General features: G+C 23.7%; 5 protein-coding genes across 10 annotated transcripts; 3 read left to right on the forward strand and 2 right to left on the reverse strand.

Moving 5' to 3' along the window:
* Window positions 1-567: 567 nt before the first annotated feature.
* LOC100868815 (alpha-N-acetylgalactosaminidase) lies at window positions 568-5,709 on the forward strand. Of its 3 annotated transcripts, none has more exons than XM_012490618.3 (8): window positions 568-696; window positions 2,505-2,666; window positions 3,974-4,148; window positions 4,220-4,394; window positions 4,473-4,567; window positions 4,642-5,001; window positions 5,069-5,233; window positions 5,295-5,709. In XM_012490618.3, the coding sequence occupies exons 2-8, from the start codon at window positions 2,506-2,508 to the stop codon at window positions 5,481-5,483; spliced, it is 1,320 nt and encodes a 439-aa protein (XP_012346072.2). In that variant the 5' UTR covers window positions 568-696; window position 2,505; the 3' UTR covers window positions 5,484-5,709. The 3 variants fall into 3 exon arrangements, with proteins under 3 accessions (XP_012346072.2, XP_086760364.1, XP_086760365.1); XM_086904239.1 differs by lacking the exon at window positions 568-696 and adding an exon at window positions 2,237-2,324; XM_086904238.1 differs by lacking the exon at window positions 568-696 and having other exon boundaries at window positions 2,222-2,666.
* Pfas (phosphoribosylformylglycinamidine synthase) lies at window positions 5,617-12,272 on the reverse strand. Of its 3 annotated transcripts, none has more exons than XR_015290961.1 (20): window positions 12,163-12,266; window positions 11,200-11,500; window positions 10,980-11,121; window positions 10,746-10,896; window positions 10,270-10,660; window positions 10,095-10,207; window positions 9,698-9,958; window positions 9,559-9,632; window positions 9,342-9,498; window positions 8,910-9,256; window positions 8,562-8,798; window positions 8,361-8,486; window positions 8,002-8,229; window positions 7,702-7,900; window positions 7,364-7,629; window positions 7,091-7,307; window positions 6,842-7,016; window positions 6,607-6,768; window positions 6,253-6,534; window positions 5,617-5,890 (listed from the first exon to the last, which is right to left on the reverse strand). XR_015290961.1 is itself a non-coding variant. In XM_086904227.1 (20 exons), exons 1-20 carry the CDS (start codon window positions 12,196-12,198, stop codon window positions 5,715-5,717), a joined length of 3,879 nt encoding a protein of 1,292 aa, XP_086760353.1. In that variant the 5' UTR covers window positions 12,199-12,272; the 3' UTR covers window positions 5,617-5,714. The 3 variants fall into 3 exon arrangements, 2 of the variants coding, with proteins under 2 accessions (XP_086760353.1, XP_031774242.2); XM_086904227.1 differs by having other exon boundaries at window positions 6,842-7,021; window positions 11,200-11,333; window positions 12,163-12,272; XM_031918382.2 differs by having other exon boundaries at window positions 6,842-7,021.
* A 77-nt stretch (window positions 12,273-12,349) lies between these two features.
* LOC100868137 (Mediator complex subunit 25) lies at window positions 12,350-17,265 on the reverse strand. Of its 2 annotated transcripts, XM_086904234.1 has the most exons (15): window positions 17,160-17,265; window positions 16,280-16,413; window positions 16,155-16,200; window positions 15,905-16,032; window positions 15,611-15,830; window positions 14,953-15,550; window positions 14,527-14,870; window positions 14,232-14,410; window positions 14,012-14,174; window positions 13,741-13,932; window positions 13,460-13,654; window positions 13,113-13,298; window positions 12,957-13,016; window positions 12,754-12,867; window positions 12,350-12,661 (listed from the first exon to the last, which is right to left on the reverse strand). In XM_086904234.1, exons 1-15 carry the CDS (start codon window positions 17,196-17,198, stop codon window positions 12,518-12,520), a joined length of 2,742 nt encoding a protein of 913 aa, XP_086760360.1. In that variant the 5' UTR covers window positions 17,199-17,265; the 3' UTR covers window positions 12,350-12,517. The 2 variants fall into 2 exon arrangements, with proteins under 2 accessions (XP_086760360.1, XP_086760361.1); XM_086904235.1 differs by lacking the exon at window positions 12,957-13,016 and having other exon boundaries at window positions 17,160-17,249.
* Window positions 17,266-20,795: 3,530 nt separating this feature from the next.
* On the forward strand, window positions 20,796-23,563 carry bora (aurora kinase A activator-like protein bora). The gene is made up of 8 exons (XM_086904236.1): window positions 20,796-20,888; window positions 20,978-21,048; window positions 21,167-21,452; window positions 21,585-21,873; window positions 21,946-22,031; window positions 22,111-22,305; window positions 22,405-22,615; window positions 22,695-23,563. The coding sequence occupies exons 3-8, from the start codon at window positions 21,177-21,179 to the stop codon at window positions 23,201-23,203; spliced, it is 1,566 nt and encodes a 521-aa protein (XP_086760362.1). The 5' UTR covers window positions 20,796-20,888; window positions 20,978-21,048; window positions 21,167-21,176; the 3' UTR covers window positions 23,204-23,563.
* LOC147658063 (uncharacterized) lies at window positions 23,325-25,249 on the forward strand. Its single transcript, XM_086904241.1, has one exon. The coding sequence runs from the start codon at window positions 24,073-24,075 to the stop codon at window positions 25,078-25,080; it is 1,008 nt and encodes a 335-aa protein (XP_086760367.1). The 5' UTR covers window positions 23,325-24,072; the 3' UTR covers window positions 25,081-25,249.
* Window positions 25,250-27,940: the final 2,691 nt, after the last annotated feature.

Genomic DNA, 27,940 nt, shown 5'->3' on the forward strand with positions numbered 1-27,940 from the left:
CACCCTCGCGCAATCGAATAATTTGAAAAATATAGTTGTAAAAAAATAAAATTTATTTTATTCTATTCTAATTCACATTTTTTGATTTAATTTCTTACATTTATAAGAAATAAATTATTATATTATTAATGCCTGATTACTACTATTAGATATATTATGTATCAAATAATATAAAAAAGTATGAAGTATCAAATAGTATATCAAATAGTATATTAATAATATATCAAATATGGAGTAAAGAAAAATTATACAATACATAAATTGCTATAAAATTACATTAAATCATATCCATTTGATCTTATTAATTAATATTTTATCAGATCAACAATATAGATCTATTATAATAAAAAATAAAAACAACCACAATATTTCAAATATTTTTAGAAAATCTCTATTTGAAACTTATTAGAATATATTTAATTTATATTTAGAAAAATAATTCATAAAATTAATTGAAATTATTTTCATCATATAATCTTATATTTACAATGTGAATGAAATAAAAAATTTTAATAGTATTTACATTATTCTTATCACAAACAATTGAATAGAAAAATGGAAAAATTTGTTATCTATTGCGCGATATTGAAACAACTATCATTCATTTGTCTTGTGTATACAAATTTCTCAGTATATAAACGATACACGACGTATTGAAACATGTTTTGTGTCAGAAACATAAATTTACTGAAAAAGGTAAGTATTCATTGAAAAGTGTTAAAACCCATAATTAACTTTTTGTTAAATTAAGTTGAATAATATTATTTATTATTCACGCTATCATTATTTATTACTTAACCATTATTTGTTACAAATTTTAAAATAATAAAAAAAATATAAAAAATTTTATTAATTTATTGAATCAAATGAAATAAATATTATAATATTTGTATAATAAAATATCACTTACTTAAATTATATTATTATTATCAAATGAAAATCTGAAAATTTCAAAAATATCTATATATATAAGTTGTATAGTATATGTACATAGATATCATTATCTTTCTTTCGAAATATTTTTTAATTTATTTACAAAATTAATTATTTAAAAAAATTTGACATCGAATTATTTATACCTGAGTAATATTATTTAATCAATTTTCTTTCTTGTTGAATTATTATGATTATAAAAATTTTTTAAAACTATCATATTATTTTAGGCACATGTATAATAATAGAATTTTGTTAAAAATCTATTCTTAGACTAATATTAATATAATATCGTCAGTCGATAAAGAAATATTAGAATTCATTTTCAATTTTATTTTCAATTAAGTAATCAAAATGCCTTGTTTATATTAATATAAAATCAATTATTTATCCATTTAATTTTTCTGAGAAATTGATAAAAGTCAAAAAATTTATTATTAAATCAACATTTTAAATATTTTTTTACATTTCAGAAAAAAAAATAAAAAATAATAGAACTTTTATAATAATTCAAAAAATAAATAATAAGTCAAAAATTATTCAACCTATTTTTCAACAAATATAAATTAAAAAGTTTTTTATATATTTTTTACTATATTTTTATAATTTTTTTTTTTTTTAATTTTTTTCGTTCTTATTAATAATCTTTAAATCTATATAACATTCCGTTTGTTTATTTCGTATTTTCATATGATAAATTTTTCATTATTTATCTTAAGTCATTGAAATTTCAAATTTATTGATTTAAAATATTAAATTATTGTCTTCTAATCATATAACAAATATTTCTATTCTTAAAAAGTTTAAAATTAACCTAATAATCATTGATTTATTTAATCACTGATTAAACTGCTTTTTTTTTTAAACTTTTTTAAATTTTTTCAATTAAAATATTTTATGAAATGATTCATTGAGATGTAATATAACAATAATGAAAAATTAAACATAAATAAAAAATATTTTTAAACTGGAGAAAATTTAAATAAGAAAATTTAGATTACGTTTTATATTTATTTTATTATTAATATTTATATTATTTATTATATTATATTATATTATATTATATTTAAATTATTATTTATATTATATTATGCCATAAAGAGCATTTAATAATCATCATTCAAAATAATCAAAGACAAAGCAAATTCACAGGATAAAATAAATACTTTAGATGTAATAATTGTATTATAACAGTCACACACCAATCTATATGTTAGTGTGTGAAGTTACTCGCTGTATATACAAAAGGAAATCAATGTGTCCACACTATTAAACGACAGTGATTGGTGTGTAAAAATGAAATGGGGCATTGGGTGAAAGTACTCTTGGGTTGGAGGTCTTATATCAGATCAGTCACAGTCTGCCAACAGCCGTGCAGGATGTGGATAGAAGTTCTGCGTTGCTCCTAATGACCAGATTTCTTACTAATTCTGACGGAATTTGTTTTTTTTTTTGTTAATTTATTCAGATTTTTATAAATTATGCTATTAAAATCATAAAATTAAAAATAATTAATGTTTGGTTAAAAATTAGTGAAAAGTTTAAAGTTAGAAAGAAGCGTGTTTTTGCAGAATGTTGCAGATAATATGGATATGGTGTTTAATTGTGTCAGTGGCTGATTTGACATTGGCCCTTGAAAATGGTCTCGTGAAAACACCACCGATGGGCTGGCTTGCCTGGGAACGATTCAGGTGTAATACAGACTGCAAAAATGATCCTGAAAATTGTATCAGGTAAACGATTATTCTTTGAATTCTTTTTATGTATTTTGACATTAAGTTTAGATATATTCTATCTAGAAGAATTTGAATAATAGAATTTGTATTCAAGATTAAAACATTGTTTGTTCTTTATTTAAATAATTTAGTATATTATAAGTATATTATAATTTTTAATAAAATCTTATTAATATTTTTTTTAATTATTTATATATTTTTTTAATAAATATCAAAAATTTTAATTTTCAATGATAATGAAACAAAATATATAATATTTTCATTATAAAAAAAATTTTTCATTATAAAAATATTCTAAAAAATTTTATTAAACTATAAATAGAAAAAATTTAAAAAATTTTCTCATTTTTTTAAAAACTAAAATAAGAAATTAAAAACGAATATATGATTTATTGATATATTCATTTTCATATTATTTAATATGTTTCCAAAATATATTAAAAATTTTGTAAATATTATTATTTATATAAATATAATAAAATGCTTTCATACTTGAAATACCATAGAATTTTAAATTAGTGATTATATTTAAAATTATTAATTATATTTATTTTAATATTATTATAAATTTTTATATAAGTAATTATTATTTAATAATAAAAATTAATAAGTAATTCTTAATTTAATTTTAATTTTTATTTTTAAATTATTTATTCAGAATGATTACATATATATTAAAAATTGTTTTCTTAAATCTATATAAGTTTTTTTTATTATTATTTATTTTATTTATTTATTTTATTATTTATTTATTTATTTTATTATTTTATTATTATTTATTTTATTTATTAATATCACTTATATTTTTATTCATTATTATACATAAAAATTATTAAACTTAATCATTTATAGTCACTCATAGTAATAAAATATTTAGAAAAAAATAAATATTAAATAAAAATAATAAAAAATAAATAATTCTGTTATAATTTTAATAATATTAATTAATAATTTAATAATATTAATATATAAATATTAAAATTAAAATATATTGTCACTTTTCATAATTATGGAATTAAAAATAACAATTTTTTTTATAAAATATTAATTAGAAAAAAATTATCATATATAATAATTTTATACAATCATTTTTATATTAAATCATCAATATAAAATCATAAGATTTTTAATAAGTTTATTAAGAGTTGTGTCATAGTTATTATGTAAATTTATTTTCGAGTTCAAGGTTTCATTAATAATAATATAATGAATAATATATATTTTAGAAGATAAATAATTTATAGATCATAATCTAAGAAGAAAAGATTTTAAAATTATAATAAATATATCTTCATATTTTATAGTGATCGACTCTTTCGTACAATGGCAGACATTGTTGTAGCAGAAGGCTATGCTGCAGTTGGATATGAATATATCAATATTGATGATTGTTGGCTGGAAAAAGATAGAAGTGTTAATGGTCAATTAGTACCAGATAGACAAAGATTTCCATATGGCATGAAAAGTCTTGCTAATTATGTAGGTTTTGATATATAATTCAACTTATCACAAAAGTTATAAATTTATTTTTATATATTTCCACTATGTAGATTCATTCAAAAGGTCTTAAATTTGGAATTTATGAGGATTTTGGTAACTATACATGTGCTGGTTATCCTGGAATATTAGGATATTTAGAAACTGATGCACATACTTTTGCATCATGGGATGTTGATTATGTAAAATTAGATGGATGTTATTCCCATCCTTCAGAGATGGATAGAGGTATAATTAAAATAATTTAATTAATAATTATATGCTTCAATGTGCTCTTCAATCTTTATAGTTTATAACAAATTTTAGGATATCCTGAATTTGGATTCTACTTAAATCAAACTGGTCGAGCAATGGTATATTCTTGTAGTTGGCCAGTTTATCAAATTTATGCTGGCATGCAGGTTGGTATTGATATAACATCATACATCATTACATCATTACATATTGTGTAATTCTAAATTTTATAAAATTTTAGCCAAATTACACTGCTATAACAGAACATTGTAATTTGTGGAGAAATTTTGATGATATACAAGATTCGTGGAATAGTTTAGAAACCATTATTGATTATTATGGAAACAATCAAGATGTGATTGTACCAAATGCTGGTCCTGGCCATTGGAATGATCCTGATATGTTGATTATTGGAAATTTCGGATTAAGCTATGAACAAAGCAAAACACAAATGGCATTATGGGCAATTTTAGCTGCACCATTATTAATGTCTGTTGATCTAAGAACAATCAGGCCAGAGTACAAAGCTATTTTACAAAATAGAAAAATTATTGCTGTAGATCAAGATCCATTAGGTATACAAGGTCGACGAATTTATAAAGTTAGTAAATTCATTTTTTTTAATACAAGACACTATCAAATATATTTAAATCTAGTCATAATTTCAGCACAAAGGTATTGAAATTTGGGCGAGACCAATTACTCCTGTTTATCAGAATTATTTTTCTTACGCTGTAGCGTTTATGAACAGAAGAACAGATGGTACGCCTTCTGATGTATCTGTTACATTAAAAGAACTTGGATTACAGTATCCTGGAGGATATAATGTTGAGGTAATTATATATTTAATACATTTTTTTTTAGATTACTTTCAACAAATAATTATGTTTTTAGGATCTATATGAAGATGTAAATTACGGTGTTTTAACACCGCAAACAAAAATAAAAGTTAAAGTTAATCCTTCCGGAGTTGTAATATTACGCTGCGATTTACATTTAGAGGATATTTTTAATACAAATGAATTTTCGCAATATACACCATCGAATCAACTATTTAAAGTGAGACAGAACTCATTTAAGTAATACAAATTAATTTTTATTAACCAATTTTAACTGTAATTTAATTTCTTTTTTGTAATATTTGACAAAAAAAATGTTACCATACTTTATTAAGAGAATAGGAAATAAAGAATTTTATAATCTGTAAACATTAAGATTTGTTAAATAATGTTATATAGTTTATTTAAAAAATATATGATTGTATTTACATTTACATATCAATTGCAATAATGAAAAATATAAAAAATCATAGAATCAGTTTTTTGTCATACACCATGCATAAGCATTATCAAAAATACGTTGCCATGGCGAAATAGTATATTTCCAATTATAAGGTTTCCAAGGCCATTGCCATATTTGTGAACACCGTTCAGGGTGTGGCATCAATGCTAAATGTCTTCCATCCATTGAGCAAATACCAGCAATACCTTCTATAATGAATCATAAAAATTGTATATTTTATAATATGAATTATATAACCATCTATATTATTTTTATTGTTTATATTTCAATTATTTATCTACAATTAAAATTTTTTCTTTGTCTCAATTTTAAGTAAAAAATAGGAAAAACCCAGTTATATATTAAAATATATTAAAAAAATCTTATAAAAAAAAATATAAGATATTTTTGATAATTTGTGATCGATATAAAAATATATTATTTTTTTTTTAAATCTTTTTAAATCTTTTTAAATTATTAATTAACTTAATTAAATTATAATTAACAATAAGGATAATAGAAATAATCGTGTAATTTATTTATTTTTATATTAGTTCATAAGAAATATTACCTATACTTCCATTAGGATTAAATGGATATTTTTCAGTTGGATTACCAAAATCATCAGTATACCTAATAGCCAAGCAATGATTTTTTTTTAGTTTTTGTAAAACTTCATCATTTCTGAATGTAAACCTTCCTTCACCATGAGCAACCCATACACCTAAAATACTATTTTCCATTCCATTTAACATGATTGATGGTGATTTATCAATTTTGATAGTACTCCATCGACATTCAAATCTTTCTGATATATTATGATTTAGAAAGATATCTAATTCTTTAGTATTGTCTGAAATACAAAAAATAATTGAAAATACTAATTATAATAATTTATAAACATTTTTTTATAATTAAATAGTACTGTTTTCGTTTCCTATCCATCCTAACAAAGACATCAATTGACATCCATTACAAACTCCTAAACTAAATATATCTTTTCGAGAAATAAATGCTTTTAATTGTTTTTGAAGAGATGGATTAAATAAAAGACTGGCAGCCCATCCTTTAGCAGAACCCAAAACATCTGAAATTATTTTATTTAATTTTTAATTTTTTTGTATTTTGTAAAATAATAATTTATCTATTTATTAATTTACCTGCATAACTAAAACCACCAGGGAATATAACACCTCTAAATCTATCAAATGTGATTTTATTTTGTAAAAAGTCTTGCATTGTTACATCCCAGACTTCAAAACCAGCTTCCATCAAAGATGCTGCCATTTCTCTATCACCATTTATACCTTCTTCTCTTAAGACAACAACTGCAATCTTTGCTGTAAAAATGATAAAATATGTACATGCATTTAAATAAGATATTTTTGCATTATTAAATTTTTACTAACAAGATAAATTTTTGTAAATTGCAATAGGTCTAATATCAGGATTAAATGATAATTTATAAGTTGGTGCAGTTCTATCTTTTATTCCATTGAATTCTTCAAATGCACATTCAATATTAGTTTGTCGACGTTCTAATTGATAACTAGTTTCTTCCCATAAAGTCATCAATGATAACACTGTTGAATCCACAACAAGTTTTTCTTGTACTTGAATTTTTATCTAAGAATAAAATATAATAAAATTTAATATAAATAATTTATATATATAATACATACTTTTGATGATAATCCAAATCCTTCTGATCGCCCAATTAGATATACAGGAACATTGAATTGTTTGAATACATTCAAAATGTAATTATGATTTATTTGATCAATTTCTAATATCCATCCTATTTCTTCAGTAAATAAAATTTCAATGGGAGATCCTGTTTTGTGTAAAATATTCACATTTATTCCAGATATACCAGCAAAACACATTTCAAGAAGACAAGTAATAAGTCCACCATCGCTAATGTCATGTCCTGCCAATATTTTTTCCTCTAATGTAACAAAAAAGATTTCAAATATTATTAATTTTCTTTAAATTATATCTTTTATTAATTATTAATTACCTGCAATTAAAAGTTGAATAGCTTTAAAAGCATTTTTTAATATATCAACTCGTTCTATATCCGGAACTTCATTTCCAAGAGATTTATAAACTTGAGCCAAAGCGGTACCACCAATTCGATTTTTTCCATTTGATAAATCTACAAATAATATATAACCATTTTTACCAATTGCAGGAGCTTTTAAATCAGGTGTTACTACCTATAATAAAAATATAATAGAAAATAATAGATTATATTCAATAATTGAATGTAAAAGTAAATTTTCAAAGTAGAAATGTTTCAAAAATATTTTTATCTTACTTGTTGGATATTAGGGCAAGGAGCATAGCAAGAAACTACAAGTGTGCCCGGTGCTTTAACGATGTCTTTTCCAATTCGCGCAGCCATACTAAGAGAATCTTTTCCTCCATCAACTGCGATTCCTAATTCATTCATAATTGAACACATAGCGGAACATGCATCATACAAAGCAGCACCTTCTCCTGGCAATTTTGCAGCCCACATCCAATTTCCACTACATTTAATATCCTAAATATATAAAATATAAATTTATTAACAATAATTTAATATTTTATAATTTATTATTAATAAATATAAATTAATATATTTATTTATATTTAAAATATATGTAAAAATTAAATTATATAATAAATTAATACCTGTATATTTGAAATACGTGCAAAAACTAAATTGGTCAATGCTTCTGCTACAGTCATGCGAGCTCCAGCAGCTGAATTTATAAGACCTTTTATTGGTTGTTCTCCAATAGAAGTTGCAATACCAACCTATAATATTTTATTTATTTTATTTCTTTATTTTAATTAATTCTATTTTCTTTTATTTATTTATTTTTTATTTACAGTAGAAAAATGAGAAATTGCTGTTACAGCAACATTAGCAAGAGGAGTATGTAGAGGACCAACACACTGTTGTTGTGCAATTAATCCAGTAACACAACGATCAACTTTATTAGTTAAATACCGTTTACTTGCTACCGAAGGCAACCGTAAAACTCTTTCTAAAGCAGCTTGTACAGTTAAATTTGTTGGTATTTTAATAGTAGGTAATTGGGTTATTTGTCTCAGAAGCTTAAAAGTCTATAAAAATATTAATAAATTATCATTATTATAAATTACTATTTAATTATTAATCTAATTATTAATCTTAATTATTATTATTAAACTTAATTTGTTAAATTTTATGTTTACCTTTTGGGGCATTTTTCCTAGTACTAGTTCTAAATCTAAATCAACTGGATGTCTTATTTTGTACTCATAATTCTCATTTAGATATTTCGAAGAATCACAATCATTTTCTTCTGAAAGAATAATTTTGCCATTTCCTGTAATAATGCCTACAAAATTAATAGGACACTTTTCTCGCATTGCTATTTCTTTAAGTAAGTTACTATTTTCTGATTTACAAAGTATAGCATCATTTTCTTGATATTCAGCGCCCCATAATTCTAAAATACTGATGCTTGGATCACCTAATTCAAATTTCTTCGCAAAGATCACTGCACCCGCGGGTTCTACTAATTCTTTTAAAACATTGCCTGTTATTTTTAAATAACAATTATGATTTGATATATGAATACTATTATATATAATTATAATATAATTTTTTAAAAATTTCTATACCATTGCCTCCAGCTCCTTGGTCATGTATACTGAGTATTGGATTCTTTTCTCCCATTTCAATGCAAGCACGAATAACTCTATTCAATTTTTGTTCCATTTCAGGATCACCTCTTTGTACAGCTCCGAAATCTAATTCCATTTTATTATCACCTTGTACCTAATGATTCTTAATTTTTAATCAATTATTAACAAGATATATTAACCAATATAAATTTACCTCAATTGAACTAGCTGAACCACCTCCCACACCAATTCTATAAACAGGACCACCAATTTTAATGACTTCCATACCTGATATACAATAAATTTCAATATTTTATATTGTCATTTATAAAAATCAATTAATTTCTACTAACCCTTTTGTGGTAAAACTTTTTGAGACATATTTGCATCCATTGTACCCAATCCTCCACTAAACATTATAGGTTTAATCCATTCGCGTCGTACACCAATTTCATCTGTCATACCAAATGAACGAGTAAAGCCACATATGATAGGTTCTCCAAATTTATTGCCATAATCAGATGCTCCATTGCTAGCTTGAATTAAAATTTCTAATGGAGAAGCCATATTACTGGGATATGGTATGTTTTCTTCTTCCCATGGTAAATTGTATTCTAAAAAAAAATTAATAATTATATATACATAAATTATAGAATATATTACTTTACTCAAAAACATATATCACTAATTTTATAAATTAGAAAAGTTTTATAATTTTATAGTTTGAATGAACTATACAAAAATACAAACCTGGAATATGCAAATTACCAATAGAATAACCAACTGTTCCTGCAATGTAATATCCTCCCCTACCAATTCCTTGAATATCTCTCAATCTTCCTCCAGTTCCAGTTGCAGCCCCACTATAAATTGCAATATTTATAAATATATTAAAATAGTTTCTAAGAAATTTCTAAATTTTTACCTAAATGGAGCAACTCCTGTTGGAAAATTGTGAGTCTCTGCTGTGAATATCAAATCCTGATCTACATTTTCTAAATGAAAAGGACTGCATGTGTAAGTCTTATTTGGTCGTAGAACTTTTATTTGATATCCCTTAATTGCACTACTATTATCACTAAATTTAATTGTATTGTTTGTATTGGAGTATTTTTGTGTTTTTATGATCATATCAATTAAAGATTCTTTCATTTCTTCACCATCAATAATTATTCTACCTTTAAAGAACCAATGTCGACTATGTTCACTATTTGATTGTGCTAAATCAAAACATTCAACACTAGTTGGATTGCGCTTCAATTTGTTAAGAAATAAATCTGTGTAAAAATCTAAATCCCAATTATCAAATGCTAAACCTAAAGAAAATGTTTAAAAAATAATATAAGAATAATATTAATATGGATACTAACAATTTTGTATTATACTTTATTCTGAATATACCTAATTTTGAATTTACTTTTTCTAATGCTATTCTTCCTTCTTTTAAAACATCAACTTCAAACCAATTTTCTGGTCGAAATCCATGATCAAATGTTTTTATTGGTTTCATATATTTATATTCAGTCATTTTATCATGTAATACATCTGCTATCTAAAAAAATAAATGTAAAAAATATTCATTATTTTCAAAAATTATTAAATAAAATTAATGCAAAATTATGATTTTTTACATACAGTATCTTCAATTTTCTTATCAATTATTCCATTATGTTTAATATAATATCTAGTTGTTACTTCAATTCTTGTTATTTTGTTTAAATTTACAGATTTACAAATTGATACAGCATTGCTAGAGAATGCTGTAGAAAAATTCAATCTGTAATAATATAACAATTTTTATTTTAAATAATGTATAATAATAATAATTAAACTATCACTAATCAATTTAACTTACCTTGGACCAATTTCAATAATAAGACAATTGTTTAATTTTTCATTAAATGTACTGAAACTCTTTAAATTATGTGATTCTAAAGGTGGACTTAAAATCCATTTTAATACTTTTAGTTCTTCTTCAGTTAAATGTTCCTTAATTTCAACATAGTAACAAAATTCAGTTTCTAGACTATTAATTTGATTTGTTATTTGAATAATATCATTAAATTTGCTTTTAAGTTGGCCTGATTTGAGACCAGGTATTTTGTAAAATCTTATAATATCCATAATTTAAAAATTAAATATCACAGGATAATAAACTGCACAAAAATGATAAAAAATATAATACAAAATCAAATAATTAAAAAATAAATATAATAATAGATTGAAAAGATTTAAATTAATAATTATATTCATTCAAGACCCCCTAGTGAAACTAATAAGTAAAATATTGAATTATCTTAATTTATCAATATAGTAATTGCAAAATAAAGTGTTTGTATCATGATAACAATTAGAAAATATGAGTTGAGGTCAAAAAGACATCTTACTCAATAGTATATTCTTTATCTATTAAGATTAAATATTTAATTCTATTTTCAAATTAAAAAATTTTAATATTTACTATAAAGTTACAACAAATTATTTAACATATTTATGTTTTATATTTTTAAAATTAAATACTGCGAAACAATATTTATAATTATCATTATACTTTACGTCATAATTTATTATTGTTATTACACTATTGTATTATAAACAAAAATGAAATATTTTTGAAAAAAAAAAACTTCACGTAAAAAAACAAAAGAACATATGAACACAATTTGATTTAGATATAGAATTTTAATATTTCAAAATATCAATATAAAATTAAAGTTTATATAGTTAAAAATTTGCTAAAATATATTTTATTGCTAAAATATAATTGAAAATAAAATTATTTATTATTAATATATTATATAATATATTATCTACGTACAACATATATTTTTATTATCTTTTTATATTTCTTCATGCAAATGTTTTTTCACATGTATAATGCATCAATTGAATGATGCATAACCTCGTCTTTCTCCACGTGTTTTTTTATCTGTTAATAATTTTTTACGAAAATTTTTATAACAAATTTTTATAGAACAAATTTAGAAATAATAAACAATTTAATATTTTATTTATTCTAATTTATTTAATAACTTATTTTTTTTATAAAAATGAATATATTTGTTTTAAGTTTTTAATTTAGATATACATAAATATTGTAAAATTTTTTTTACTTAAAAATCATTTTAATATAATATTTACAATATAACATTTAAAATAATTATTTAAATTATTTATCCAAAAACGTCATAATTAGGAACATCTTCAAATTGTTGATTTTGTGGATTTCCAGGAGCCATAGGTCTTGTCGTCATCTGACCTCTAGGACCAACCATTTGTTGCTGTAAGCCAATTACTTGCCTATACGGCGGTTGTGGCTATAAAATTCAAAACATTTTTCATTTAAGATATAATTCAATCCTAATATAATTATTACGTAATTTACAAATATTTATATGATAATTCATACTTGTTGTAATAAATGTCTAAGACCAATATTTGAAACTGGCCTCATCAATCTTGGAGCATTTGCTTGTTGATTCGTCATACCAGCAGGATTTAGCGCTCTTTGGGCTTGCTGAGCCTGTAACAAATTTTTTTTATTTGTTTCGTTTCTTCTTCTGCACGAAGTTATACAACAGAATTTATGATAACTTCTAAAAAACAGTTCACCTCCAACTGTTGTTTATATTGCATTTCCTGTTGCTGTGCTACTTCTAGATTCTGTTGAATCTATAAAGTTAATTATATTATATGAATTCTGTGAAATTTATTTTAGTATGTGTTTTCTTTTTCTTCCGTATTTTGGTGTTATATTTATTGGCTTACATTTATTTCCAGTTGTGATTTATATTGCGCCTCCTGTTGCTGCGCAGCTTCTAACGTTTGCCGTAGTTGTTGAATTTTTAATAAATTTTGATGCCTAGCTATTTCTATGTCATCAAATGGTGGTCTTTGTTGTCCTATCATCGTACCAGAGGCTGGAGCCACTTGGGGACCAGTAATACCACCACTCTATCACCGCATCAATAAAACGAATTCTTTATTTTCATCATTTACATATCTATGTATATTTTATAGATAATATTTCTAATTGTTAAATATCTCTTTAAATATGATTGATATAAAAGTAATTATTTTAAATTGATTTTATTTCATATAATTCGAGTTTTTACCTGCATATTTAATTGGTTTTGAGGACCAGCAGATGAACTTAGCGTTTGTTGTGGAGCATTTGTGGAGACTACATTCTGAGTTATTTGTCCTCCTCCCATAGCCATAGTATTTGTTTGAGACATAAGAATACCTCCTTGCGATGTACCTGTAGTAGGCATTGGACCAGCTATTGCATTTCCTTGAGCAGCTCCAGCCTATTAAATGTAGATATTAATTAAATATATTTGAGAATATAAATATTTAATATAACAATTATGTTAAAATATAAATTTTTATTTACTTGTCCTTGTCTCATAGAAGCGTGCGACGTTTTTTGTTGTTGAATCACTTTACGGAGGCGATCTACAAAACCTGTCTGATCATTTGGAATGAATCCTAGATATGTTCTTCTTTCTGCTGTATAAAGAAGGATAAGTATTTTTATGTCGCAAGCTGTTGTTGCTTGCAAAAAAGTAAAATGGACACAACCCGCCTAAAATATTTTATTTTATAAATAAATACAAAAAGAAGTCCATTTTATTGTATTATTATATATAATGCAATATACTAACAAATCCAGAATTCATGACTTTTGTCAAAGATTCCAATGCTTCACAAGGTGTTGGATGAAACAGAACGGATTTAGAATTTTTTAAATAAGATCCACCAATATTTCCTATCAATTGTTTAGGCATTAACTGCATAATTAATTTTTGTGGCCATGTATCAGCTTTCCTATAATATATTAAATTTATAATAGTTCACGATTATATAACATTCATAAAAACTTACAATTCTGGATCTCCGTCCTTAGAATTCGCGGAAACTTGACATGGAAGATGTCTAGTTTGTTTTTGTGCATCTGCAGTTGTTTTAGCTTTTTCAACCCATTCAATAATACCTTGCCATATAGTATGTCTCTCACGTGGTGTACTAATTTGTGGTCCTGGTCCTACTGTACCAGCAGTACCCTTCAAGAATCATATTAATATGGTCGATATATGATAAATATTGTGATTTATATTTTTTTTAAACTCATAATATATTTTGTATTTCTTATTTTAAATAACATAAATTTGAGGATTACTTGGCTTTGAGGATGAGTTACTTGCTGCTGTTGAGTTACTGAAGATACAGATGCCTGTGTTTGAGAAGCAGTAACTGTTTGTGGCACTTGAGTGGGCACTGATTGACTTACACAGGATACCGTCAGCTGTCCAGCTTGTCCATGGGTTTGTTGAGCTGTTATTGACATTGAAGCTTGTTGTTGGACATTTTGTTGTTGTTGCTGCTGCTGCTGTTGTTGTTGTTGTTGCAATTGTTGTAGTTGAGTTAATCTTAACTGTTGTTGTTGAGTTAATTGTTGTTGTTGCTGCTGCTGTTGTTGTTGTTGTTGTTGCGCATTAGCAGCCATGACATTGATATTAGTCACTGAAGATGTAAAATATATATAAACATATTAATTTTTTTATTAAAAATAATTATTAATATTATAAAACATTATTAATCTTACCATCCATTCTTCCAAAAGGAGTTACATTAAGTCCAATTGAAGGGGGAGGTTGATTCAATTGTGCTATTAAAGCACTACTTTGTGTATTTGTTGGACCTGTAGTACCTGGTGGTACAAAGTGCTGTCTCCATCTAGGATGACTTGGCCTTGCTGTTACATTTGTAGGATGATAAGTCGGTGGAGCAGATATTTGAGGATTATAGGGAGGCCGTCCAGCATTCATTGCAGTTGCCATTGGTACTACTGTTTGATGAACTGAACTAATATTTTGAGGAGTTGGATTTCTAAATGGAGGACCTTGAGATTGAGTTGGTTGTGTAATACTCTGTTGAACTTGATTTGTATTTGGACTATCGTTACTCTGTAACGGACTTAATGGAATTTGTGCAGCAGTGCCTGATGTATTATGAACAGCTCCACCAATCGTAGGACTAACAGGTCTTTCTTTTAAATTATAATTACGTAATAAAACTAAATGTCGCGGATCTTTAGCATAATTTTTAGTTTGAGATGATTGTAAATCTCCTCCAGCTTTTTCAAATAATTTAAATAGTGCAGGTATTTTTCGAGGCGATAATATTGAAAGATTAATGTTTCTCTGAAAAAAAAGAGATTTTTATTTATACTTAATTTATGATTATTATTAATTATAGTATACCTCTTGATAAAGTGTAGCCAATTGTTCTATAGTATGCCCAGCAAATTTATATGATTCTTGTATGACCGTTTGATATGGAGGAGAATTGCAAATCAAAATACAATGTTTTTGTGGTGCTGTATTTGGCTCACGTCGTAATTGTAAGTCTTCAAAACATTGTAACCCAGTTGCAAGACCTTCTCCAATATTTGCAAAACATTCACCTTTTCCTCCAACCATTCTATTTGAATAAAAATATTACTAATGTTTATCAAAAAGATTAAAAAAAATCTGCTTTCTAAAAATTTTACTTACTCTAATTTTTCTAAAACAAGTAATAGTTTATGAGGATTTGCATATGGTCCAAAAGTTTCTGTACATGGTGCTGGCAAACAATCAGCAGCATGATATACTACTATTCCATATAATGTTGTACTATTTTGCTAAAAAATGTTTTATTATTAGATAAAGAATATAAAAAAAATATATATTATAAAAATATTAAAATAAAAAATACTCTAAAATAGTAAAATAGATTAAAAAGTAAAAGATAATATTATTTTACCTCGGAAACATATTCTCTATCTTCAATACCACCTTGACTAAAATACCTATATGATATAATATTTTAAATTAATAAACAAAAAAAAAGTCAAAAATGTTTAATATAATTTAAAAATAGAAACTTACTCAAGTGTAGGAGTAAGATAATTTGTTTTTAAATCATTGAGATATGCTCCATTAACAGCTGTTCCTTCAATTACAAATATTACATCGGCTTGAATACCATGCTCTGTAGGACCAGCTACCATTTTTACTCCGTTCTTTAAAATAATAAAATAAAAAATAAAAAAAAATACAAATAATATGAGACCCTTATTATAATAAATAAATAACTTTTTAAAACATTATTTTATTAAAAAACTAATAAATAAGAAATAATATTTTTAATATAAATTTTTTTCATCCTTAAACATTTCAAATGATTTTATAAAATCATATTTTATAATAATAAATATTATTAAATTTTTACAAAATAAATTTTCTACTAATTCTAATTGTGTTTTATAACATAGTAATATGAAACTTACAAAGAGTTTATAAATATTAAATATTAATAATGATAATAATCATTTATATATATTACTAGTATTAAAATTGAAATTGTTTAAATATTATAATTAATTAATTTTTAATTATTGATGACATTATAATATAATTATAATTTACAGTTCAATGTGTTGTTTTCCAAAAATTAATTAATTTCATTATATTGTATCTCAAATCACTCAATATAAAAGAAAACATTAATTTTGTTATAAGTAAAATTATTATATCAAATATATTATATCAAATATATTATATCAAATATATTATATCAAAATATTTAATCATAAAATATGACAAGCCATTTCAATTCCTATAAGAAAATGATTCTTGTATTCATTAATTTAATAACAAAAAATGTAAGACAAATAGAATGCAAATTATATTATTTCTACTACTTTACTTAAAATAATTCATTTAGTATATGCTGTCATACTTTCTTTTAAATATAAAAACAACTCACCTTAGATACGCGAATTGTAGTGAAACTAACATGCGACATGCGATAATGATACCACGCTGAGCGAAATGAGACAACGGCCAAAAGATTCTCAAATCAGCGCCATCTCGCGTTTGAATATTCAAAACTCTGACTCATTATTAGCATAGTAGAATATGCAAGGAAGTATTTGAATAAAAAAGCAATAATATTATAAATAATAATATTGTAGAAAGGAATAGTGAGCAGTTTTTCGTCAATTTTTGCATTTTGCAAATAAAACTTCAAGTAAGTTTTTTAAGTTATTATTTTTAATGTGAAATTGTTTCCAATTAATTATTTATTATTGATTAACATATAATAATTTCTAATATATCGAAGACTATATAAAAAAATTAATTAATTATTCAATCAAAATTAATTATTTTCCAATCAAAATTCTGCATTTTTGATACAACTTATCTAAAAGTCTCTTCAAGATGTAAAAAAAAATTTTGATTAATTTTTAATATAGCGACTTTGGTGTTATATATTCTTTTCAATTTTAATAATAAATAATTAATGAAAAAAAATTTCACATTAAAATTGAAACAAGAGATTTATATGAAATTTTTTATCTATAAAATGTTTAAAGATGTAGAAATTATGCATAAAAAACAAATAATTAATTTTTGATATAGTGTCTTCAATGCTTTATAAATTATTGTTAATCGTAATAAACATAAAAAAAAGAATTGATACGAGAAATTTTTCTAAAGTTCTATCTATAAAATGCAACTTTAAAAGTGCATAAATTTTAAAATAGAAAATGAATAATTAATGAATTTTACAAATAACATTCTCACAGTAGAAGAAAAAGCTCTCTTTCTTATATAATATTGTTTTTCTTATTTGTAACTTCAAATATCTCCTTGTATAATCTATTATATTAATAATAAATCAGAATTTCGGATATTTAAATGCAAAATGGCACTGATGTTTTAGCTATCTCATTTGCAAAAATTGTATTTCTAAGAAAATTCAAACATTTCTAAGATGATAATCGTTTCTATTCTATCTTTTTCTTTATTTTGTTTTGTTTATTGTAGAAATATACTAATATTTAATATTTAACGCATGAAAACTTAAACATAAAAACTCTTTTAGATACTAAAAATATTACATCAAAATATCATTTTTTTTGTACTGTTAAGGTACGAACTTTAATGTTTTTATGTTCTTTGACCATAGAAATTTAAAACAATAAGCAATAATCTGAAATATTTTTAATTATTACATACCATTTATAATGTTAAAATTTACATTGACATTTGAATTAGAAAAAGAAACGCTATTTATTACACACACGCGCGCGCATACATACATTATTATGAAGAGATAATGATTTGAAAATAATTTGAAAATAAAAACACAAAATATACTTATATTAATAAGTTTTATTCTTAATATTATTGTTATTTCATTTATATTTTAATCATCAATCAAAATTTTAATCATTTTTGCAGCCATTAGCAGATTTGTTTTATTTACATATATAGTAATACAAATTTCCCAAGTCACACCATGAGGAGGTTGCTGCAAATGGTGACTCATCCTATCTCCACGGTCCCATCCATTCTTTGCAAATTTTAAATTGCGGTAGACATTATCGCAATATTTCAATTGTTTATTCCTATTGTATTAATTAAATTTAGTGTTATAAATAAGTTATTTGATAGATAAATTTAAATTGCGATTCTTGATAATACATTAAATAAACTAAATGATAAAATAATAGGTTATGGACTATTTGTTACTTATGAAATGGAAAATTTTTTTATTATTTTTTTATTATTATTTAATTTGATTCTGAAAAATAAAGGATTAAAAGAATAGAGAATACATATCTTTGAATAATTGATATGAAAATTTCTAAGATTAATAATATATTTTGAATTAAAAGATTAATTGGTAATAGTGTGTTAGAATTAAATGTCCAGAAATTAAATTTGCTGATAGTCGATAAAATTCATAGTCGAATAATTAATCTAATTAATTCAATAATAACTATGAAATTTATTAAGAATACAGGAGAATTTAATGAAACTAAATGTCTTAAAAATTGTATAGTATTTTTGTAAATTAAATAAATTAAAAATCTAAATCATAATGTTAATGATAAAATTATATTTAATAATAAATGTATGTAATATATTTAATATTAAAGTAAATACATAAGGAATAGACGGTATCCAAAAAAAAAATAGACCTACACAAAAAAGAGGTAGACGTGCTAATCATCACCTATCCTCTTGTTATTTAATCTTGTTTTGAAGTATAATTTAAACATCTGAAAAATATTAATATATAAAACGAAATGATTACAAAAATAGGAAAAAATCATACAAAAAATTAAAAAAAAAAAATTAATGTTAAGAACGATGTAATTCGATGTAAATCGAAGAGAATGCAATTAAATATTTTCCAAATGTTCCAAATGTATAAATTATACTGAAATGATGTAGCCAAACTGTCAACTACGTGCATTGTTTGTGCTGCCACCGGAAATTGATATTTCTACCAATTATGACAATTTATAATTGTTTTAATTTAATAATTATTAAATTAAAACAGATTTGTAAAAATAAAATATTAAAAGATATTTTTATTTTATTGATCGTACAAATGTATTTATAATCTTATTGAATTAAAAAAACAAACAAATAATTTTTATCGCGAAAGAAAATTTTTTTTTCGTTCCTTTATAAAAGCGATATCTATAAATACTACATTGTAAATATCGGTATCCTGTTTCTTCGATATATCTTTATAGGCATATATTCCATTTAATAGAATTTAAAAAATAAATACTTTTATTTACATAAACAGATTTAATGTTTTATTTAGAAATTAACTTATTCTTTGTCTTTTTTTTAACTCTATTTTTTTATTTATTTTTTTATTATTTTATGTTGAGACAAAATTCTTAGTATAAACTTTTCCTTACAAGCTTGATCATATTATTTTTTATTTATTTATTTATTGATAATAACAATTTTTTCTCGTATTTGTTAATTTTTTTAAAATGTAAAAATAAAAGCAATTATTGTAGCAGTTGTAATGATATCATAAATTTGTAATCAGTAATATTATGATATCATTAATAATTTATAATATTTTAATTTAAAAAATGAAGATTATATGCATGTAATGTAATAGTAAGTGAATATTATTATTACTAAATTACTATTTAATAAATTTAAATAAAAAATAAGAATTTGAAATCTGACTTTTTTTTGTTTTTTATCTTATCTACTCTGTTTTTTATCTTATATATAAAGAAATATACATATATAAGAAAAGACAAAAATTAAATAAGTAATTACTAATATTTAACTAAATAAATATTTTATAAAATCATAGAAATGTTGGTCAAAACTAGTAATTTCAAGCAACTAGTAATTTTTAATAACTAGATCGAAGTAAAATACTAATACCGAATTTACAAGTCTGACTTGTATATTTATAATATTCAATTTTTATATATTTAAAAATAAAATATAATAATGCAATAAATATAAAATGTTATAAAAATGTTAAAAAACTTAATTGATACGGAACATTTATTTGAAAATTGATACTCAACATTTATAAATATTTCGATCATCTTCTAGATTATATGTTTATGACTATGTCACGTGATTACGTTCGTTGTTTCAAAAATATTTCATGTAAACAAATTTCCAAATTATAAATTATATTAATACAATTATTGTAATATAAATTTGTAATATATAAAATAAATTTTATGATTCGATAAAAAAATTCCGTAAAGTATTTATACTCTTTTTATGTTTTTATAGTTATTAATTAAAAAAACAAACTTGAAGAAAACGTTAAAGGATCAATAATAATAATAATAAAAGTAATAAAAGTAAGTTGTTTAAATATATTTTGAATGAAAAATGTTACTTCGTGTATTATAAAATATTAATATATATAGATAATTATAAAAAAATAAAATTTAAGTGGAATATTATGGATCATTTTAGATACATTACAATGGAAAAATTAAAATGGACAACGCCAATTAAAAATGGAAACGAATACGAAAATTTAACAATTAAAAGCCCTGTTATATATAAAACTCCTGTAAAACAATGTGAAACAAATTCAAAGCGTACAACATATCAAAGTAATATTAGTTCTTTTAGTGTTCTTCCAAATCACATTACACCGCCCTCAGGTTTAACAAAGTTTATGGCAAGGAATCCATTTGAGACTGATTTAACTAGTAGATTACATTTATCTGTAATTAGTCCAACTGTATTTAGTAAGGTAATTTTTTTAAAATATTTATCAAAATTTAAAATTTTATGATAACGATTTGAAAATAATGAAATTCTTTTTATATTATTTTTTAATTGTCGTAATGTGTGTGTGTGTGTGTAAATATTATAATATTCCTAGGTTTCAAGTCCATCTCAACAATCTTCAAACTTTGAATGGAGTGTAGATGAGCTAGCTTTAATACAACCAGCAAAAATAGAAGAGTTTCCAATACAACAGATACATTGTATTGACACAGAGACTGAAATAAAAGCTCAAGCAGCTATTGATCAATTTTTTAATGAAAATGAAATAATTCCAAGTCCATGGGAAACAAAGAGAAAAGAAATTAGGACAAAAATTGAAGTGAATACCCCTGTAAGGTCTTCTCCTGATTTGAATTTGGACTCTTCTAACTCAAAAAAAGATGGTATTTATAATAAATAATCAAGAAATATATTTTCTATATTTCCTAATTTGTTTATTTTAATTTTTATTATAGGTTGGAGTCAAACAATGTTAACATTTGCACCTGAATTGCCATCTCATGTCATGGAAATTTTAAAACCTTACTTTACATTCGTTCAAGTAAATACAGAACTGATATTATTACTCAAGTTATTAGATATTGCTACTTTTAAATTTTAAATTCTTTTTTTGTTTTTAGAATCAAAACATTGAAAGTGATGATGCAAATTCAAGTAATAATTCTTTAAGACGAAAATTATTCTTCAATCATGAAGATTGTGTAGATAATGATGAATCTTCTATCTGTGTATCACCAGTAAAAATGAATGGATCTTTAGTGTTATCTTCCAGTCCTCCACAAAGTGGAATGTTAATTCATGGTGCTCCTTTGAAAGTAAATATAAATGTATTTTAATAAATTTTTATTAATCTATTTTATTAATCAATATGTAAATATTGAAATACAGAGAATATTCAAATTTCTTTTTTTCAGTATTCATCAAACGAAGATTGTCATTATGATATATCACAAATTAATACAGAAAATTTATCTCCTCCTAACATATCTCCTATACATAATGCAATAATTCACATGTCGGGCGAAAATGTAAGATCTCATTCAACTACTCAATTAAACTTTACTATGAATATGAGCATAGATGAACCTAATAATCAACATAAAGAATTATTAGATCATTCTTTAGGTAATTATTTCATATTATTAATATATATTCATTAAAAAAATAATTTATATTTTTTTAAATATGATTATTTATTTTTTAGATAAATCCATTAATAAGAAAAATGTAGGAAGAAAAGTCGAGTTTTTAAATGTACATAATAATTCCACATGTGATACTCGCATAGAAAAAAAAATCTTAGCAAAGAATTCAATTTATAATGTTGAGCACAATTGCGATAATAAAACTTCAGAATTCAATTTTAAATGTCAAAATACTGACAATACGCTTAAATACGTGACCGATTCGTGCAAAATGAATACGAATGACAGTATCTTTCAGCAAACAAATGCGATGTTAGCTACTTCTAATCAGCAAAGTGTTTCAAACTCTGCGCAAGACACAGGTTATCAAACTTATAGTATGAATAATACAACGAATGTTACTGATAGTTATGATATTACTCCAATTAAGCAAAAGCTTTGTTGGGGTGATCAAATTTTAATAACTGACGATGAATTTCCTCTATCTGATTGGAAAGAAAATATGAAGAATATCTTTAGTTCTACTCCGTCACGAACGAATAGAGAAAAGGATAATCATGTATTTTAGATAATTTTTTTTTAAACATGATATATAATCTATTTAATTTTGAACATAAAATTATAATAATTGCTTGGAAGCTTAGAAATAATTTAAATATATATTATTAGAGATATATATATTATATAATTAAAAATAATATTATTATTTGTATTTTTTATATTTATGTTCTTATTTTATCATGATGTTTTGTTTCTTAGTTAAATTTATAACATATAGATTTTAATATATAATGAATAATATAATTTTCAGTTTTTCATTATTTTGTATAATCTAAAATAGATTTTTTATAATAATTAGATATAAATATTATAAATAAATATATAAATACATTTGTCTATAATATTGAATAAAATTATAATAATTATATATATTAGATTTCAATTCAAATTAAATACATAAAAATTTAAATATATCTTTTAGAAATATTTTTGAAATATGAATACGTGCATATAATATTTTAATATCTCGTATTTTTCATATTAAATTACGAATTAATTTTCGTATTAAAATGTATAAAAAAAATTGATTAAAATCAAGGATCATAACTGAAAAAAATATATAAATGTTATAAAAAATATCAATCTGATGTAAAATATTTATTAATTATTAATCATTGATTATACTATTAATACTTCTAATGATCGTACAATCATGATTATCATAAAAATTAAATACACATATATAAAAACATACAGAAAGTTATGGAAAATTAGAAATTTTTCAATTCAATTGTTTTTGCAATTTTTTAATCGAAACTATATAATTATTTAGGTTAATTTTATCAACTATATTTTAAGTGAATTTAAAATTACATTTGATTAACTTTTGATTCTATCTTTTTTTATAAAAAATATCAAGAACAATTTTTTGTCAAGATGAATGCAAATCTCAAAGCTTGTGAGTCCGATAAAATCGAAAAATTATATATTCTAGAAATTTTTATTGACTCGGTTACTATTTATGCCGAAAAATTGCAAAAAATTCTCCCTAACGAGTTAGGTGTTGATTTACAATTTATCGATATGCCATTGTTTCGAATTTTTCAAAGTTATTTTTTATTAACCAAGTCAGATAGATCAAAAGAGATAACTCGCGGACCAGGAACTTTTACTATAAATTTTAATGCCGGTAAAGCATATCTGTTCACTAGAAACCCCGGCGAGCTTGTAGCACAAATGCGATCTAAACCCATACTATTAGACGTATATAAAATCAAAGAAATCGTTATTTGTCCCGAGGAAGTAAAAAAGTATCCATTAGGACATTCAGTAATTCCGATACCAGATTGCTTATGTGATCACACAATGATGGCAAGCAATGATATATATCACTTACCAAAATCATATGAAATAAAAAATATTTTTGTTCTTATGGACGAGGAATATAAGCCATCTGGTTACATAAATATTTTCTTGAGATTGACTTGTTTTGGAACGCATACAATCAATCCCTTCGCAATCGTAGGAAAAAGATTATTATATAGAAATATTGGTTCATTTAACGAATTTTTGTGCACTAAAGTAATGTATCCAGATGAGGAGGAAAGGAGAGCAGCAGAAACTGGTGCAAAATTCTGCATGCCTGAAAAAATATTTGAAGAAAGTGAACTAGATACTCCTCCAAGACCAATAAATATAGCTAGTTTGATATTAGTTTGTAAAGAATTATCGCAAAGAGACGGATATCCTCCAAATGTAATTTCTCCAAATTATCCGCCGAAAATTCCAGAAATAACTATCGAAGAGATTAAATTTGATATCAATAGAATAAGACGAAAAGGATTTGAAATGTTAGTTGAAGAAGAAATTCATGCTATTACTCCAAGATATAAAACATGTATTAACATTGGATGCCCTGGTAACATTTGCACGGGACAAAAATAGCATTAAAGTTATTAATATTAAATAAAAATAAAAGACGATCGAATTAATAATCAAATTAAATAGAATTAAAAGTTATTTTCATAAATAAAAATGTTAAAAAAGAAATAAATATTGTAAAAGATTAAATTAAAAAAATATAACAAAAAAAAATAAACGATTAATTTTTAAATTATCGTGTAATGTTTATATACTTGAAACAAATTTTTAAGAAAATAAAATAAAACGTGTAAAAGTAACTTGATATATAAATATAAATCATTGTGTAAAAATTTGTTATGTTGGCCGTAACGAATTGTAGAGGGCGTAAAAAGCACTATGATTTTTCTTTTTTGAGGTCGATATTTCAGAGCACGTGACATAAAGTTCGATAAAACGTCACATCTGACTTATAAATCCGATCTCAAAAGTTCTTATATCGCAAAAAAATATCACATCTATACTTTGTCCGTAATTCAAATTTATCGAATATTAAATAAATAATTAATAAAGGATTTTAAATGTAAAGGATACATTGATCGGTCGATGATAACTGCGATTATTTTCGAAGCAATCTTTAATATAGCAACATAGTCAGTCTTACAGTAATAAGCCAAAAATACAATCTATATATCGAGCTTTCGGAGAATGGGCGAAAATGATTTGTGTTTTCCTTCATCCAACTAAATCGTAGAACCAAAAAAAAAAAAAAAAAAAAAAGATTAATGATCGCATTTCGTGGAAAAGAAGAAAAGCATATATATCCTTTCGCCCATAAACTCCCGAGACGAATTTTACAATTTTACACATAATTATATTGTGTATCACGCTGCAAAACTGTAGGTCCTGTTCTTCCACGATCTAAATCTCGTTTTGAACGAAAGAACGTCAAGAATGTATATACGTAAATTGCATTTTCCTCACGGCAACGGAATGACATTTTTGGTCCTATTTTCGGTGAATCTTTCGACGAATCAATCATAATTGAAAAATTGTAAACTAACAACGAGCGCAGAAATGTGTCGCTGTATGGCGTATATACCATTCTATCAACAACTGCAATATTTACAATAGTGCCTGTGCTAGAAAATGCAACTCAAAATACTTTAATTATACCTCAATTTTCGAAATCAATCCAGAAGCAGAACAAGAAGTTCTTAAAATTGTTAATAATATGACCGAATTGTTAATCTAAATTTTTTGTCTAAACTTTTTTATCTACTAATTTAAAATTTTACTTTTTATCTTATTACAATGCTAAATTATTGTTGAATTTACAAAATCACTTTAATTAAAATTACAATATAAATTACAATTTGAACAAATAATATAACATACTTTCTTTTTTTTAGTACGGTTAATAAATGTATCTTAGAAAACACAACTATTCATTTTCGATTCGATAAATTTTAATAGAATCTGAATTTAAATGATGGGGAAAAAAGAAAACGGCCGCCTTTCCGATTCTCTTCGAGTTGCGTTTTCCGAGGCATTACTGTATAAATTAGAAGTGGAAAAAAAAAAAAAAAATTTATGTATACGTTGTTATTTAAGCCAATTTATAGATATTACATCGAAAAGAAAATATCTCGTGTTTAACGTTTAAAAAAACTTATCGGTAAGACGAGGGTTTGCTTCGAGTTGTACACATTCCTGAGCTAAATGTGTTACAAGCCTCATCACAAGTGAATCGATCGATCTCTGTGATTCGACTCAATCTAGTTTCAAAAGCAACATCTCTTAATTAAATAAGCATTGAAACGAGATTGTCAACGACGAGTTTCAATCTTTTTTTTTTTTTTTTTTTTTTTAAATTTCAGTGTGACAAGAATGAATCGTAAACGTTCTAGAAATATATCAAACAAATAGCAAAAATAAAAACGTTGGCTTTAAACAAGATTATTAAAAGCGTAGATCCGAAGAAAAGTCTGTAATTAAGGCCCGACTTTCAATATCATCAATTTGTTGAATTATTCGATTATAAACTATTATATCAATAATATAAACTACTACTACTACCAATCAAACAATATTTTTTTTTTTCGCCCATTGTATTTTTATTTCATTCATAAACATGACTGGTTTAAAACAATGACTGTTAAAAATTCTGACTACAGTATATTTTCTAAGGAAATAAAATAATTTATCCTCGATTTTAACAATATAATAATGGAGAACATGAATTTCGTTCATTCATTGTTATATTAATTGATGTATGTATTATACTTCGATTTACTTGGATTTTAAAATAATATTTTTTTTTTTTTTTTCGAAATTTTTCTCCAAGTCTGTCGGACATTAATTACAAATTATTTTAGGACACCGATGCAATTTCGGATCTAAATTATTACCAGGATAGGGAAAACGATAGATACAAATATATAGATATATTATAATAGTTATTTGAAGAAACATTTAAAGCCTTACATAAAATATACAATATGATGTGTATCGGCACGTATGTATGATAAAATTATGTGATATCTATGCGTGTGTATGTGATTGTATACCTTTCATTTCTCTCGTACAGATAATAATCGTGTCACACGTTGAACTTAACCAGCATGTCTATATATATATATATATTTATAATTATTATACGTGATCAAAAGATGTCTCAAAATATGCAATCATATTCTTTAACGATCTTTTTTCTTCTTTTTCTTTTTCTTCTTCTCCGCTTCTTTTTTCATTCTCCCAGTTCTCTCAGTTAATACAAAGAGAATAATAATACATATTCTCAAGATTGAAATTACATTTTTCGGTGTACTCTTGGACTGAGACTTGATACGGCAGTAGTAGTATTAGTTATAGTAGTAATAGTAGGAGGAGGAATAATAGCAGTAATAGTACCAGTAGCAGTAATAGTAATAGTAGTAGTAAT

Source organism: Apis florea, unplaced genomic scaffold (assembly GCF_048593485.1).
Source record: "Apis florea isolate Af1SG1 unplaced genomic scaffold, ASM4859348v1 contig_2350_pilon, whole genome shotgun sequence".
In the NCBI taxonomy this organism is placed as follows: Eukaryota; Metazoa; Arthropoda; class Insecta; order Hymenoptera; family Apidae; genus Apis; species Apis florea.

Coding starts and splice junctions, on each gene's coding strand:
- bora (XM_086904236.1), top strand. CDS start 21,177: ATGGAAAAATTAAAATGGACAACGCCAATTAAAAATGGAAACGAATAC. Junction 21,874..21,945: donor TTCTAACTCAAAAAAAGATG/GTATTTATAATA, acceptor TTTTTATTATAG/GTTGGAGTCAAACAATGTTA. Junction 22,616..22,694: donor ATTATTAGATCATTCTTTAG/GTAATTATTTCA, acceptor TTTATTTTTTAG/ATAAATCCATTAATAAGAAA.
- Pfas (XM_031918382.2), bottom strand. CDS start 11,468: ATGGATATTATAAGATTTTACAAAATACCTGGTCTCAAATCAGGCCAA. Junction 9,959..10,094: donor TGGTAATTTGCATATTCCAG/GTTTGTATTTTT, acceptor ATTTTTTTTTAG/AATACAATTTACCATGGGAA. Junction 7,901..8,001: donor CTTGCCCTAATATCCAACAA/GTAAGATAAAAA, acceptor TTTTTATTATAG/GTAGTAACACCTGATTTAAA.
- LOC100868815 (XM_012490618.3), top strand. CDS start 2,506: ATGTTGCAGATAATATGGATATGGTGTTTAATTGTGTCAGTGGCTGAT. Junction 2,667..3,973: donor GATCCTGAAAATTGTATCAG/GTAAACGATTAT, acceptor CATATTTTATAG/TGATCGACTCTTTCGTACAA. Junction 5,234..5,294: donor CTGGAGGATATAATGTTGAG/GTAATTATATAT, acceptor TTATGTTTTTAG/GATCTATATGAAGATGTAAA.
- LOC100868137 (XM_086904234.1), bottom strand. CDS start 17,198: ATGTCGCATGTTAGTTTCACTACAATTCGCGTATCTAAG. Junction 16,414..17,159: donor CTACAATTCGCGTATCTAAG/GTGAGTTGTTTT, acceptor ATTATTTTAAAG/AACGGAGTAAAAATGGTAGC. Junction 16,033..16,154: donor ATAGAGAATATGTTTCCGAG/GTAAAATAATAT, acceptor AACATTTTTTAG/CAAAATAGTACAACATTATA.
- LOC147658063 (XM_086904241.1), top strand. CDS start 24,073: ATGAATGCAAATCTCAAAGCTTGTGAGTCCGATAAAATCGAAAAATTA.